The sequence below is a fragment of the Mustela nigripes genome, chromosome 3, assembly GCF_022355385.1.
Source record: "Mustela nigripes isolate SB6536 chromosome 3, MUSNIG.SB6536, whole genome shotgun sequence".
Taxonomy (NCBI): Eukaryota; Metazoa; Chordata; class Mammalia; order Carnivora; family Mustelidae; genus Mustela; species Mustela nigripes.
The window spans coordinates 102,042,379-102,057,452 of NC_081559.1; the positions used below are offsets into that span (position 1 = coordinate 102,042,379).

The 15,074-nt window shown below is 54.8% G+C and overlaps 1 protein-coding gene across 2 annotated transcripts in view; it reads left to right on the forward strand.

Annotated features, from left to right (window-relative positions):
• The first annotated feature begins 395 nt into the window (after positions 1–395).
• Positions 396–15,074, forward strand: part of STEAP3 (STEAP3 metalloreductase) — a 48,349-nt gene continuing 33,670 nt past the window's right edge. The window contains exon 1 of one of the 2 annotated variants that reach the window (XM_059394431.1): positions 396–587. In XM_059394431.1, the coding sequence (XP_059250414.1) occupies positions 494–587 (94 nt within the window). In that variant the 5' untranslated portion in view covers positions 396–493. The remainder of the gene's footprint in view (positions 588–15,074) is intronic. The other variant, XM_059394430.1, reaches the window with a different exon arrangement.

The following is a 15,074-nucleotide window of genomic DNA, read 5'->3' on the forward strand; positions in this document are numbered from 1 at the left end:
CACCTAGCGAGGCAAAGGTAGTAGAAAGATCCAGGAGTTGGGCTGCTGTTATTTCCTCAGTGTATGAGGCCAAGCAGGTCCCCTCCCCCATCTAAAGAATGGAGCAGATCCCAGTCATCTGGCAGGAGCCAGTGAAGCTTATGGGGGGTGATTTAAACGTGGCCCAGCGCCGGCCTCACGGTGGGACCTCAACCAATGTCCTTTGCCTTCCCTCACCTTTCCTGGAGAACCAAGACTCAGGAAACAGAAGGGAGCAGGTTGAAACACAGTGGGAGGGGAGGGGTGGGGAGGGCTTATCTCTGCCGCTAACCTCTAACTGCAGTGTGTTTGTAGATGAGCCTGAGGTCAGTGACCCCCCACCTCTGCCTTGCAGAGCTGTGACTCTCCCAGTCTGAGTCTGTGAGTCGCCTCGGCGGAGTCGATCCTCCGCCTACCCCCTGCACCAAGTGAGCCCAGTGTGTATCACCGGGCAGAAGGAGCCGCACGTGAAGAGATGGCGGACGAGGCCTCGGGGGCACAGGATTTCTCCACCCCAGGCTGTGGAGAGTCCCCTGGCATGAAGGACAGGACCTTGCACCCGCCATCAGGTGAGACAGACATGGGGATGGACCAAGCAGAAACGGGGGGGTGGGGAGGCATGGTGTGAGCACCTTATCATGATTTCCCCCCTCCATGTGACCCCTGCCTGGTGGGATTTGCTTTCCTTGGTGATGCCTGGATACACAGAAGGGCACATCCTTCTCCCCAGCCCTCCGTCCCCTTCTCAAAATTAATGCAGAGGACGTGCTGTGACCTTGCTCTTGTCGGGAAAGGGTGATGGCTGCCGAGGGGGAGAAAGGTCTAGCCATGGCAGCACCCAGGTGTTTCCTATTTAGTTTACTTACACAAATGACTTTTTCCAAAAGCAGCTGAAGATAGCTTATTGTAAACTTGACACCAAAAAAGTCACAGACTATGGGAGAATAAAGCAGAACTTAAGTATATTCAACGAGGATCCTACAGTCCATGACTGTGGGTCTGAGTATCCTAGCCACCACAGTAAAACAAGAACTAAGATCAGTTATTGGAAAGGAGTAAGCGTATTGATCTAACATTTTTCTTCTTGAAGCTTTATATAATAGGCATTGAGTGTTGTGAAGGGCAGAATCATTTAATCCCTATTTACAAAAATTCAGAAGCAGATTAAGTCAGGCCGTTGGGCTCATAAGAACCCTGGGAAAACAAAGTGCAGTATTAAAGTGCCATCCGCCAAGGCGGAGTGTAGCCTGGACTAGGCTTCTGATCCTCAGCTTTGGCCCAGGAGTTCAAGGACTTGCTGCTTTCCTGGGCACCGTAGACCAGGGCGTTCTCTAACTTGATGGTGCCCATAATCTCTGGCAGGTCTGGTTGAAATGCACATCTGATTAGGGATGTCGGGGGCGGGGCTGGGATTCTGTTAATTTTAAACCCTCTCTGAGGCTGTCACATACACCACCTTTGGAGCAAGGGGCTAAAACCCAGATTTCTCCAGCTGTGTATCTTTTGCAAACTCCCCCAACTTAAAGGCGAAGTATGCTCCTATAGACCCACAAGGAGGACCCGCTTCTGGGCTCATTGAATGTTCCTTGGAGTTACTGGGGCAGCTTCCTACATTCTCATTGGCCACTGGTGGTCTGGTCACAAGCCAAGACACTTGACGTTACACAGCGAGTTAAGTGCCTACTATGTGCTAGTGAGCTCCCTTAGAAGAATGGTTGCTCCTACCTACCCCATCCCACGCCCATTATTCACACTACCCCTTTAGTGCTTGCCTTTAGAATCTTCTCCATGCTCCTGTCCTGGCCACAGTTAAATCTCCTGGGGATACACAGATCATTACACTGAGCTCAGAGCTCTTTTCCTCTCTGGAGGGCTCACGTTTCAACAGAGGACTGGAAGAAGGGCAGCCTTAGGCCAGAGCACTAAGCTCCGAGGTACTGCGCTGGGGCTCCCAGGGCTCTGGAAGGCACCTTTACCATGCCATACAATATGGGTTCGAAATAAGGTGCCAATCCCAGGCCCCAAGCACACTTTGCCAGCTTGCCTCCCCATTCCGGGCCTCTTCTCACAGACCATTCTTACCATTGACTGCTGCTTCAGCTCTGGGTGGCTCCCACATGGTTTTACCCATTGGTCACCACTGTGGCAGAGAAATTCTTTCATTTGCCCAGATCACCATCAGGATCGAGCACCAGAATTGCAGCCTCATTTCCTCCCTCACGAGAGAGGGAGTAGCAACCTGTGCCCAGAGGCTTGGAGCACCCTCTAGATCCAGGAGGGCCTGGCCCCCAGCCATCAGAGTACTGAGCACATGGCTTCTCGTGGTCATCTCTTCACAGTCAATTAGGGTGTTTATTTTGTGAAATGGATGTGCTCTGTCCTAGCCTATAAATTTTGGATCAATCTAAGAAGCTGAGAGGGCACTACGTTCTTCTCTCTGACCCAAGAAGGCAGTGAGCCTCTAGATTCTCTTTCTGGGTGCTCTTGTCTTCTGAGCCAGAGGGCAAGCCTCGTCTTCAGAGAAAAGGGCCATCTCAGGAGGCTGACACTAGGGGCTTCATGAAGAGAATACTGGGCAACTCTAGGCCCAGACATGCTTCTGTGCATGTACTGGACACTTTCTCTGTTCCAGTAACACATTGGCTCTGGGGTAGTCAAGAACTGTGGGGGAAGTTTCCCAGAGATGCTGAGGGAGGTGAAGAAAGGTAAGAATTGGAGGTACATTCATTGAGCTATGTGCCAGGCACCGCACTGGGCGCTGAGAATACAGACGTCAATGAGGCAGAGCTAGCTCCCTGCCCCAGGGAGCTCACATTTCTGTGGGAACAGACAGTTAAGACAAAACAAATGGGAAAAGTATGTTTCACGGCATGTTAGAAGAGAAAGCTTTCAAAAAGCAGTAAAGAAATAGGACATGGTACCTGGATGGGGGATGGGGGAGGATGGGGCGGGTTTCATGGAGATGACGCTATTTCTGCAAGGACCTGAAGGAGGCCCTTCACACCTGAAGGGGTGCCACCGGGACAGCCAGGGGCTGGGCAGAGGTAACAGCAAGGGCTGTGGCCTGAGGACCCTGCCTGATCTGTTTGAGGGGAGGAGAGGAGGCCACCAGGAGAGGATGGGGTGTGGGTGGAGCAAGGAAGTAACACGAGCTGCCTGCCAAATGTCTGGAAAGAACGGCTCTGACTGCTCTGCCCTTGGCCTGATCAGACGCGAGGCTGGCACAGAGGAGGTGCTCAGACAGTGTCAACGCACTGTCCTCCCCCCTAGGTCAGGACAGAGCTCCTCTGCTTCCAAGAGCTTGGCCCTCAAAGGATTCAGGAAACATTTCCTGAGCCCATACCCACATCAGACCCTCTGACAGACAAGCTGCTCCCAATCCTGGTGGGGGATACAGACCCGCAAAACACCAAGATCAATGGAGTAGGTGGTGTTCTCTCCACCTACACCTTGGCCTACAGCAGGGCGTTCACCAACCTCCCTCCCTGTCTCCCTCAGGTCCCCGGTGTTCTCTTGTAGAAGTTCATGTTCCCCTTCGGACGTTCCTCCCTCTATATTCCTGTGTCAGGCCAGCCTTCGTCTCTCTCTCTCTCCAACTCATGGGAAGCCTCACGAAGAGGCCCACCAGGTTTCTTTGGAAGGATGCTGGATGGATCCAAGAGTCCTTCCAAGAAGGCTAGAACACCTCTGAGTGCCTCAGTCTCCTTGTGCTGCTCGCTAGCACTGCAGGAAGGATGCTCAGAGATTGCCATCAGCCAGAGATACTTAAAAAGCACCAGTGTGTGTGGGGGGGGGGTGCACCAAAGGGGGTTAGGAACAGGCTCCTGTCTTCTTAAAGTTTACAACCCACTACGGCAGCAACCCACCATCCAAGGGCAGGGGTGAGACATTGGGCTCCCAGGCCCCTGTGCATGGGACATGGTGTGGTATGGCAGGGTTCCCTGAGTGGGGTGCTCCGAGAGGGTGTTGCCCTGGGGGCCAGATGGAGCAAAAGGAGGCAGGAGGGAATCTGGGCCTTGCAGAGAGCTGTGGGCGGGAAGTATTCTAGGCGGGAGGTGAGCAAGCATAGGTATTCATGGGGGATCTCAGGGAGGGCAGAGGTGGGAGCAGCATTCCCCACACTGTGGGGGAAGGTCAGAACTCTGCCTCTTCGCCCTCTGTTAGGCTCTGTGGGGGTCCATTTGTAGGGCCCAGTCCCCAGAGTCTGGCCTCCCGACTCAGATAACCCTCCCTAGGGCTTATCTCTCCTGCCCTGCTGGGCTCCTGGGAATAATCTAAAGGTGCTGGTGGAATATGCCCCCCAGGCATTTTCTAGATGGAGTCCCAAGGGTCTGCCCCAGTCAGTCTCCCAGAAGATGAGGGACCTTAATGCCAACGGGACCCCACCTAACCAGAGCCCCTATCTCATCCCCTGTGAGGGGAAGGGAATAATTCAGCAGCGCCCAGCCTTGAGGTGAGGTTGGAGGTGAGAAAAGGCTTCAGGAGGGCGCACACACCTCTAGAAAGACACCCCAAACACCTGTGCTGTGCTGTGATGCCACCCACAGGGAGCAAGGGAGGGCAGCAGGCACTGTCTGGGTCACCTTTTTTCAGGGGCAGGGGAGTGTGGGGGGCCTAGGAGATCTAGACAGGAAAGCAAACCCTGTGGTCCCCAGCAGTTCCTCCTAAGCGCCCTCCACCAGGTCCCAGGTCTTGAAACCCCGGGGACAGTGGTCGAGGATTAAAGGCCTACCCCATGTACGGACAAGGCACGGAAAAGTGCCAGGACCACAGTGCCTTGGATGCTGCCTTGTCGAGAAGGGGTCTCTATTGCCTGCTGCTTCTGTGGCGGAAAAGAAGGAAGCAGTTTCCAGTCTGACACCTCGGTCTCTTGCCATCTGTGCAAACCTGACCAACCAGTTACCCTCAATTATAAAATGGCAGTGGATTTGAGGTGTCCCCCAGATTAAGGAAGTCACCCTGGCCTCCACGCCCTCATTGTCCCGGATAAGTGGCAGCCCGGAGTCCTGCATACTTTAGCCCCTTCAGGGAGGAGGGGACGCAGATCAGGAAGTGGGCGGGCTGGCTCTGAACGTCGGGCCGGGGGCGGAAGGTCGGCGGTGGGCGCCGCAGCCTGGGCTGCAGGGCCAGACTGCGATGGGGGGCCCTGCAGCTCCCCGATTGCGGCCTTGGTGGACGTGGCCGAGGCGGATAAGCAGCGGCGGGCTGGCGGGCGGCCACCTCCCCCCGCAGGTCCTTCCCAGCGGGCGGGCGGGGCGCGGAGAGAGGAGGAGCCTCGGGGCCGGGCCACCGCCTCCAACGCGGACCTTCAGCCGCCGCCGCGGCTCCGAGCGGCGGGCCGGACTGGTGAGTGACCCCCTCCACCGCGTCGTAGCCAGGCTGTGGACTGTGCCCCGCCCGGGACCCTCGCCCAGGCGGCTCCCCGCTGCGCCCCCCGCCACCGCCGCTCGGGGGCCCCCGGCGCCGCCACGCGTCTGCAGGTGACCGGGGCCGCCGGGACCGAGCCACCACGTGCGCTCGGCGGCAGAGAACCCGGATCCCCGGCCCCCCAACTTTGCCCGCCTGCCTTCCCCCGGGGGACGCCGGCAGCGTGCGCGGGGTCGGGAGGCAGGGCCAGGGGCGCTCCGCGGGGGGCGGGACTAGGGAGAGCAGGCGTCGGGACCCAGGCTGAAGCGTTGCGGTCCCGCCGAGGGCACGGGTCCCGGGTCCCCGAGGCTCCGGCCGACCAGTATCCGGGGAGGGCGGGGAGCGGGGGCGGGACCTTACCGTCAGGCCTCCCATCCGCTTCACAGCCCCAAGCAGAGCCGGCGACAAGGGCGGGGGCGCCCGACCTTGAACTGGAAGAGGCCAGGCTGACCATTGCCCGCTCTTGCCCGGCAAACTTAACCCTCCTGTCCATTTTCCCGAAATTTGGGGGCAAGGGTGTGGTTAGAACTTTTGGGCACTCTGGGTAGATAAAGGGGAAGGTACTGAGCTAATGTCGTTTTGGGGGCCAGGAGGCCAAAACCCCGGAGAAAATGCAGGCAGGTCGTCCTGGAGCCCTGGTGGAGGGCACAGAAAGGCCTCCCAGGTGTCCAGGGAGGCTTCGGAAACAGGCTCCAGAAGCGGGGTTCTGGAAATAGCCCCAGGGAAGTATTTCTGTCCATCAGGGTTCAGTGATGATATAATTAATAGCAGACATTTAGTGTGCATTTACCTGTGCGAGACAGCTTGCTTTGCACGCACTGTCCCAGTTAATCCTCAAGGCAGGAAGGCAGCGCCATCATCTTGTTCCAGATGGGGAAACTGAGCCTCAGAGAGCATGGGTATTTGGCAAAAACACGCAGGTAGCAAGTTGCCGAAATAGGGATTTGCACCTGGGTTTATCTGACTGGGGAGCCCAGGGCAGCCTGCTGGTGGGACAAACAGGACATGTTCTCAAAGGTGGCATTGCAGAGAAGGTGGTGCTGGGGTCCAGGATAGCCACAAGCCCAAAGGGTCTCACGTGGATGTGTCCCTTCAGTCACCTGCATGATTTGTTAAAAACACAGATGCCTAGATCCTCCCCACGTCTGACTGTATCTGAGTCTGCATGAAACCCCCTGTACCCAGCCAGGAGCACCTGGAGGACTGTCTTCCTCAGGAGAGCCTGTCGCTCTCCCTCCTGGCCTACGGAGACTGGGGGGGAGGGGTGATGGGAGTGCAGCTTGGAGCAGGTGTTTGATCATCAACTGATGGATAAATGACCTTAGTGGAGCAGGGAGCGTCCCTGGGGTACAGAAGGGAAGGAGACCTTGAAAGATGGGCCAGTTGGCCTCAGCCAGGCAACCTAGGAGGATGGCCTGGAGTCAGTATGGGGTGACGCTGGCCTCTAAGTCTGCAAGAAGCTCAGTCCAGGCCACCTGTTTCCTAGAGGGTTGGACCGGCAGTCCCAAGCCTGCTGTCTTCCCTAGGATCTGTGGGCGCTCTAGGACAAACAGGTGAAATGTCCTCCCATTCATGTTTCCTGTCCTTGCCCTGTGGCCCTTCCCTCCTTGCACTTATCAGAGTACTGGGCAGGGCTCCAAAATAGTTAAAAAGCGAGAGTTAATGACTATAGTGCAAAGCCACACACCTGAACCGAGGAACTGGCAGACCGTAGCTGAGAGCCTCTGGCTTCACAGTCCCATGGAACAAGTCGGAACCCCAGCTCTTTCCCATGTGACTTTGACTAAGTCCTCACAACTCCCTGCATTCCCTCCATCTGTAAAACCTTGCTAAGGACGCTGAGCCTGATACATCTGTAAGACAGTGACGATAATGTCTGCCTGGGGGATTAGCTATGTCAAGTGCTGAGTTTTAGGAGTGCAATAAATTAAATATCAGAGCCCACCCTCTTCCCCCAGGGATTTGAGCGTTTATCAGCTGGGGACCTTCTAGGCTCATTGCTCTTCTATTCCCAGCCCCCCTCAGTTCCCTAGAGAAGGTGGTTAAGGCCCGGAGAGTGGCTGCTGCTTTGTTGCAAAGCTGGCCATGGGCCCATGCCTCAAGGCTCCCTGCTTGTCCTGGCCAGAGTCTTCCAGACTGGGAGAAAAGTCTGTGCTCCTGCTTCATTCCCTGGCCAGTCAGCAAAAAGAACATCTCGGTGGCCAGGGTGATTTTCAGGCACACGGGGAAGGGCCAGGGAAGCAGTTGATACAGTGATGTCCAGGCTCCCTGGGGCTGGATCTCCCCCGCTTCCTGCCTTCCCCACCCGTGTAGTGGCTAAGACTAGCTTGGCGGGTCGGTCCCGGCTGCGTCAGATGGGCACTCCATGAAATTGCTTCCTAGCCCCTGGACCCAGATTGGGCCTCTTGCTTTAAAACAAAGAAGCTCGCCTTTTTAAACAGCTATTAAAACCTAAGGTCAAGCAGCCTCTTTTCATCCCTCCTGGGGGTTAGTGGGACGTGTGCCTCTTTTTCCCACTCATATTCTATCTTTGCCAGCGCAGCCCCAATCCAGGAGGCTGTGGGGGTTACGGAACTGGGAGGTGGGAGAGAAGAGGTGGGGAAGGGCCACTCCAGGTGGTTTTTAAACATTCAGCTACAGAATTCTCGCTTCCTCCTGCTGCCCTCTGCAGCTGGGCCCACCAGCCATCCAGGCTCCCCAGACGTCTGCACATCCACCTTCACGTCCTTGGCATGCCACGGGCACGCCTTGGATCACACCTGAAATGACAGTCATCATCCCTGAACACTCAGTACCCCACCTGCCAGGCCCTGGGCGGAGCGCATTATAACTGTGAGCTCATTTGAACCTTCAGCTCTCTTGGGAATTGGGTAATATTTTTCTCCTGACGGTATAAACTTCCCGAGGAAACACCAGGCTTCAGTCCGTTCTTCCCCCCAAACTTCAGGCTCCTAACCACTACCTATACATGCTTGTCCAAATTCTGCCTCATTTATTCATCCAACAAACATTTCCCAGAATCAACTGGGTGCCAGGTACTTGAGAGGGAATCGGCTAGGGGTGAGCGGGCTGCCGGGCAGGATCGGGGACTGCTCAGTCGCAGTATCACAAAGGCCCTCATGGTCACTTCATCCCAGGGCAGAAGGCTTCCATCCCCCTCACACGTGGAACACGGTCACTGGACAGTTAGTTGCACAGCTGTTCCTGATCAGCCTGTCCTCCTCAGTTACCTGGCAGATCGTGGGACCGGTGGGCGCCAACTGTCCTGCGATCAGGCAGTAACTTCTTCCACCTTTCTCTCCCGCTTCCTGGGAGCCAGATGGGATGTAAGCAGTCATGTTCTTAAGCCTTCCAGAGCTATCCCATTAGATTAAACTGTAGAAGGTAGAGCCCTGAGATGTAGAAACTCAATCACAAGGAAATATAAAGGCATTTGGGGACTGGGGAATGGGGCAGTCTCCGTTCTGGGTGGGGAGTGGGGGGAACAGCAGGTCTCCCAAAGCCGGGGTGTGGGGGTCTCTGCTGGATGAGCCTTGACTGCCACGTGTGTTTGTGGTATGACCATCAGGGTGTCCAGAGGGTGGGCTCGGGACGTCCGAGCATGCCTAGCAGTTGGGGCGAGGGTCTCTCGGAAGGTCAGTCATTCCGGGCTCATAGTGGAAGGATGTTGGCTGTGACATGGGCCCTCTGGGTGAAGTCCGTGCCAAGACAGAGTGACATGCAGCATCACTTAGGGTGGCCTTTTGGAATGGGAGGGGCCCGTGCTGGGTCAGGGTTGGGGAGCCAGTCACCACTGTCCGATGAATCAGCCCTGACCAGAGGTGGGACCAGGGCTCTGGTGGTTGGTCCCTGCAGATGGCTTCCAGCTGGCCAGAAGTACCGGAACTGGAATGGAAGGAAAAGAACCTGTGCTGGGCAGGGCAGCCAAGGATTGTGCTGGGGTTGGGGACTTCTGTCCAGGAAAGCTCTGCCCTCCGGGTGTTCCTGGCCTGGAGAACTGACAGTGACCAGTTGTGTGCTGCCTGTCGGGCCTGTCTGTCCTCCTGTAAACTTTGCTCCAGTTCTTCAGTGTTCTGATCTGCCAGGGCTGCATGTGGCAAAGGTAGAGCGGGGGCTCAGGGCACAGCTGCTGGCTCACTGACAGCCCCAGGACATGGGCGAATCAAAGCCAGCCTGGACCTCTCAGAACCATGGGCATGTCCCTGTCCACTCACACCTGGAGCATTTGCTTTCACAAGAAATGGTGAGGTCCTGGGATGCCTGGGTGGCTCAGTCAGTTAAGTGCCTGCCTCAGGCTCAGGTCATGATCCCAGAGTCCTGGGATTGAGCCCCGCATCAGGTTACTTACTTAGTGGGGAACCTGCTTCTCCCTCTCCCTCAGCTTGCAGCTCCCCCTGCTTGTGCTTGCTCTCTCTCTGATAAATGAATAAATAAAATCTTGAAAGGGAGGGAGGGAGGAAGGAAGGATGGATGGATGGATGAGGTCCTGACAGTACAGCTTCTCCAAGGAGATGGGAGACCACCCAGAAGTTTGAGGAGACAAGAGAACACAGAGCTCACCCTAGCTACTGAATCGGGGGTACTGGGGCTGCCCCAAACCTGCAGCTTAAGAACCCCCCTGGACCCCACAGGCACCTATGCACTCCCAGTGAGCAGAATACCATGAGCAGGGGTGGGGATACCTAGGGGTACAGGGCACCAGGTCCCTGCCCTTGGGGAGCCTACAGTCTCACTGGGAAGCTGAGTATCAGCTTCCATCCAGAGTACCAGCAGGCAGCAGAGGGAGATTCTGGGGTAGCAGTCAGTGAGTGGCCCACAGCAAAGCACAGGAAAGGTGTAAACCAAAATGTGGTTTGGGGGGCTTTCACGTTCACTGTTTAACTGAATGATCAGAACAGAGAGAGAAAGGCATCTGGGCAAGGTCACACTGCAATCTGTGTGCCCTGATTTATGCTGGACACAGGGGATTCAAGAATACCCCTGCCTATGGGAGGTCTCTCTCTGGCCAAAGAGACAGGACACAGACACAGCAGTTAGACGACTGTGCAGCCCCTGTTCTGCCACTTGTAATAACAGAGTGACCTGCCCAGAGCTGGGTGGTATATGTATTCTGGTTCTCAAAATGAGCAGGGTTACTCAAAACCTCCATTTTCCAAGATCACCAGTTTTCAAACAAGTGGAAAGCTGTAGAATATACTTGTCCTATGACTGGACATGGTATAATTAACTTCGATGATTACAAAAAGACTCCAAACCTCTGCCTGCCCTCTGGTCTGCCAGCGTGGCCTCTGGGGTCGCTAGAAAAGCCGTCATCAGGAGGCAGGCTCACGCCCATCCTGGCTTCGCCCTTGTGGCAGCGCGGTCTTCTGTCTGTGGGTCCTTCTGTCTGTCCTTCTCCCCACTGTGGGCACTGACTAGCAAGGACGACCATGGAAGCTTTGTCGGCACAGAAACTCTGAGAAAATGATCACGAAGCCAATGCCAGCCACGGTGATTGCGATAAATTACCCCCACGGCAATTGACAAATTGCTGCTTTCTGCAGCCATTATGTTTGGCTTTGTAACCCGAAGAGTAAACGCACCTCCCTCCCTCCTTCTCTCTCTCACACAGATACACGGACACACAGAAACACACACACACACACACACACACACACACACACGGGGAGTAAGCACACCTCTCTCTCTCTCACACACACACACGGGGAGGCAGCCTCCACCTGGCCTAGATGGGGCATCCTGGGTTTTGCTGGCTGTCCTGCCTCAGTTCCTGTGGCCAAGACACTGGAGTCTGAGCCACTCATTATCCCCAGTGAGGTTTCCTCCCCAAACAGGAAGTATCAGCCAGAACGGCTCTCTTGCTGTGCACTCGGTAACCGGGCATCAGTCACTGCTCCCAGTCCAGGAGCCGGTCCCCGTGGCCAGGAGCTGGAGTGTAAGCTGAGGAGGGCAGTAGCCCAGCGGGTCCCTTGCCTCGGAGGGTCAGCTTGAGCCCTGACTCCAAAGACAGAGTCAGGCTGCCCATACATCAGAGGGAGCCCTAAGCAAGAGGCAGTGGCCTGGATCACAGCGGGGTTGCTGGGGGACTCAGGCTTCAGACGCTGGCGTTGGCCACATGTCACAGCAGCCTGCTGTCGGTAAGTCTGGGCAGGGCACGGGTCCACCGTGGCATGGGATGGCATGTGGGCCTCTCCCCGCCGATGCTGCCAACCCCTGGCCTGCTTCCTTGTGCCTCAGCATCTCAGGGAGTCGGAAGAATTAGGGCTTTGCGGCCTCAGTGCAGGCACCCCTGATTGGGAACTGGCCGCAAAGAGCGCAGCGTCATGGAGTTCTTGCCAAAGTAAAGCGGGAAATATGATCATCCATACATGAAGTCGGGAACCTTCTTGCAAAGTAAAGGGTTTGAGGATTTATCACACATGGTGCCTTTGGCTAGTAAAAGCGATGGCTTTGTGGGTTCTGGTGTATTAAAAAAAAAAAAAAAGATGTTTACAGTGCAGGTCTGTGAAAGGCTGGCCCATTGGGAACCATAAATTTTACTTACTGGTAACCATTTCTGGGTTGGTTTAGCACAGACCTGCTGCTGTAAGTAATCGAACCGGATTTTTCTAGAATGATTAAGAAATCTAGATGTTTGTAAAGAGCCCTATAAATTATTCATTCATGTCTATTTTGCAAAGCATTGTGTTGATAGACCTTTCTTTTTTTTGTCACACTAAACTCGCTGGTATGTGTACTTGTGTGTGGATAAGTGTGTGTGTGTGTGTGTGTGTGTTTGCGTGTGTGCCCAAGCTTTTTCTGTTCTCTTTTGTAGGAGTTGTCAGCCTTTCTTTTAGAAATAATAATGATTTTTTTATGATGTCTAAATAATGATTCCAGGCAGTATTACAAGAAATATAACAGTAAAATGTTTGTAAGAGTCCATCAGCAAGGAAAAATGGCCACAGAGAACATAGAAATGGACCAATTAAGATGTGTGTGGCTGTAATCCAGCTTTTAAACCCTGATTTGAGACTGGCATCCTTTATCCTGTCCCCCCACCCCCGACCCTCAGGTCAGCCCCGAAGGATCGATCGGAGGGTGGGGTGCCTGGAGTCAGGTGGGGCCTTGCTCTTGCCTCCTGAACCCGCAGCTGGAGAGAGGGAGGGCCTGGGACCTGAGCTGCTGTGGTTTAGAAGCTAGGATAGAGGGCGGCCCCGGGTGTGCAGAAATAGCTGAGAATGAGAGGCTGGAAAGTCTAAGTTTGGGCAGCTCAGCAGGGCAGAGGAAGGCCACGAGGAAGGGAGCAGACCACCCTAGAGCCCCATGTGACCAGGTGACCAGCTATTAGTCATTCCCGCAGCAATGAGCTGCTTGGCCTCACTACCTTAGATGCAGCCTGAGTCCTGAAACTGGCTGGGACTAGGGCCGGAGCCAACTCTGGGACCTATACTCTGGTTTCTCTTCAGATCGCATAAATCTTTCGCCTTTTACCAACTCTGGGACCTTACGGAAGTCCTAACTGGACCTCAGTTTTCTCATCTGTAAAATGGAAGTAACGATAGCCTTCCATAGGCCACACCCCGAGAGTGCAAGTGCAGGGTCAGATCTCCACGGTGTGAGTCTGGCCACGTCTTCCCATGACTGCTGTTCCATGATTGCAGGTGTGCATTGCAGGTGTGCATTGCAGGCTAGATGCGGGGATGGGACGGCCCAGCACGGACCTTACTGCCCCGGGGAGGCCCAGAATTTCTATACGATGTGGCTTTAAGGGCTGTCACATGGAGGGAAGGGGGAACTAGGGGACTTCCCTTAAGCTACTTCTCTTTGCATAGTAAGTAGCCTACTTTTTACTTGGATTGTTTATTTCAGATTCATACGACAGGAAAGGTCTTACAGAAACTGTTATTCTTTTTACCTGCCTTGGAAATGTGAATTATTTCTCTCAAAGGGAATTAGTTTTAATGTCAGCATTAGCACCTGGGTGTGGGGTGATAGACACTGGGGTGGGGGGATACAGGACCTCACCCCCATCCACCCCTTGGACCTCTAAGGGAAAGTACCCACCATTGTATGCTGGTCCCATCTTGGTACCCCTGCCGAGTCAAGAGAACTGGGGTGGGTGGGGGGGTTTGTTCTGTCTCGAACAAGAGGTACCGTGAGGGCTTCATGGAAAAGGTAGCCTTTCTGCTGGACCTTGAATTTTGTCATTTGGAGGGAAGGGGACTTCCAGGCAAAAAGATTACATCTGTGTCCAGAAAAAAACATGCGGTGTGAGTGGGGAGGCCACAATGGGGCCTTGTCAGCCCCTGGACACCCCTGCTTCATGGAGACTGCGCAGACCATCTCGGATGGTTGTTCCCCCCACCTCACCCCCTCCAGGCTCAAAAGCCCACAGGCCCTGGGGCCATTGACCCAGCATTCCTGAAACCCTCTTCCGTGGGAACCCACATACCAGGCTGTACCCTGATAGGGCTCACAGCTGCTGTTTGATTTTCAACTTTGGCCAGAGCTGCATGAGGCTCTTCGTGTTTTTCTGTTTATTTTCAATGTTTAAACTCATCTGTACATAAGTGTTCTGTGTGATTAAGTGTATCGAATAGTGAAATGCCTGACCAGGTCTAACAACAGGATCGGGGCCGTGGTAAGGGTTAGAAAGTCGTGATATTTAATCACCACTGAGTATAAGCGGGCCCATTAGGTTCCGAGGAGTACAACCAATGACTTCTGAATATGCTCTGAATATCCTTCTGCCCCAGAAACTAGAGGTTGAGTCATTCAAGCCACAAAAATTAATTGAGCACCTAGTCAGTGCCAGGTCCCAGGCTAGGTGCTAGGGACATAGAAATGAGTATGAAGTGGCCCATATTGATGGAAAAGCAAACCAGCGTGTGCTGTCAATGGTCCCATGCCAATGCAAAGTAAGCCCAGAGTGTGAGATCCCCTCCATCTTAAGGGTCTGGGACGAAGTCAGGAGCTCTCCCAAGGCTGCCTGGACCAGCCTTTTGAGCCCTCAGGGATTCTTGCCAAAGTTAGAGGTCTGCACAGAGCCAGCCCATTGTGGGTGGGAAGTCAGTGCAGGACCTTACCCATATTTGGAGACTGGAGGCTGACTTCAGTGTCCCTTGGAGCCCAGAGGAAGATGCTGCAGAAGGAGGCTTCTTTGAAAAAGTGTCCCATTGGCTGGACAAAGCAGGAGAAGCATGCATCTATCCCCAACCAGGCCAGTGAGGCAGGCTGAGTTCCTTGGCCAAAGCCCCTGGAGCTGCCTTGGTTTGTCTTAGCTGCTTATGCCCCTTTCCCTGCCTCCACACCTCCTTCTGCCCAGGAACAGAGGGCTCTAATCTCTGATTCTGCACACCTACACCATGGCAAGGGGAGAGGGGTCTGGGGCTGCCAGAGCCCATGAGACCCATCTGGCCCCAGGCTCTGTGGCTCCAGGTATCCCTAGAAAGCAAGAAGACACCTAAGCCCAGATGCTGAGACTGCAGATTCAGCTGCTGCCGCCTCATAGCCTCCAGCCTGGCTGGATAAACCAGCCCGTCGGGAGCTGGCTGCCCCCACGTGCCAGCGCCCTGACCTCACTGGGTAGAGATAAGCCACTCCCTGGCTCCCACAGCGCCTGGGCATGCCCTCGTGTGAACACTCTTCTCACCACAGGCTGTAGCTGG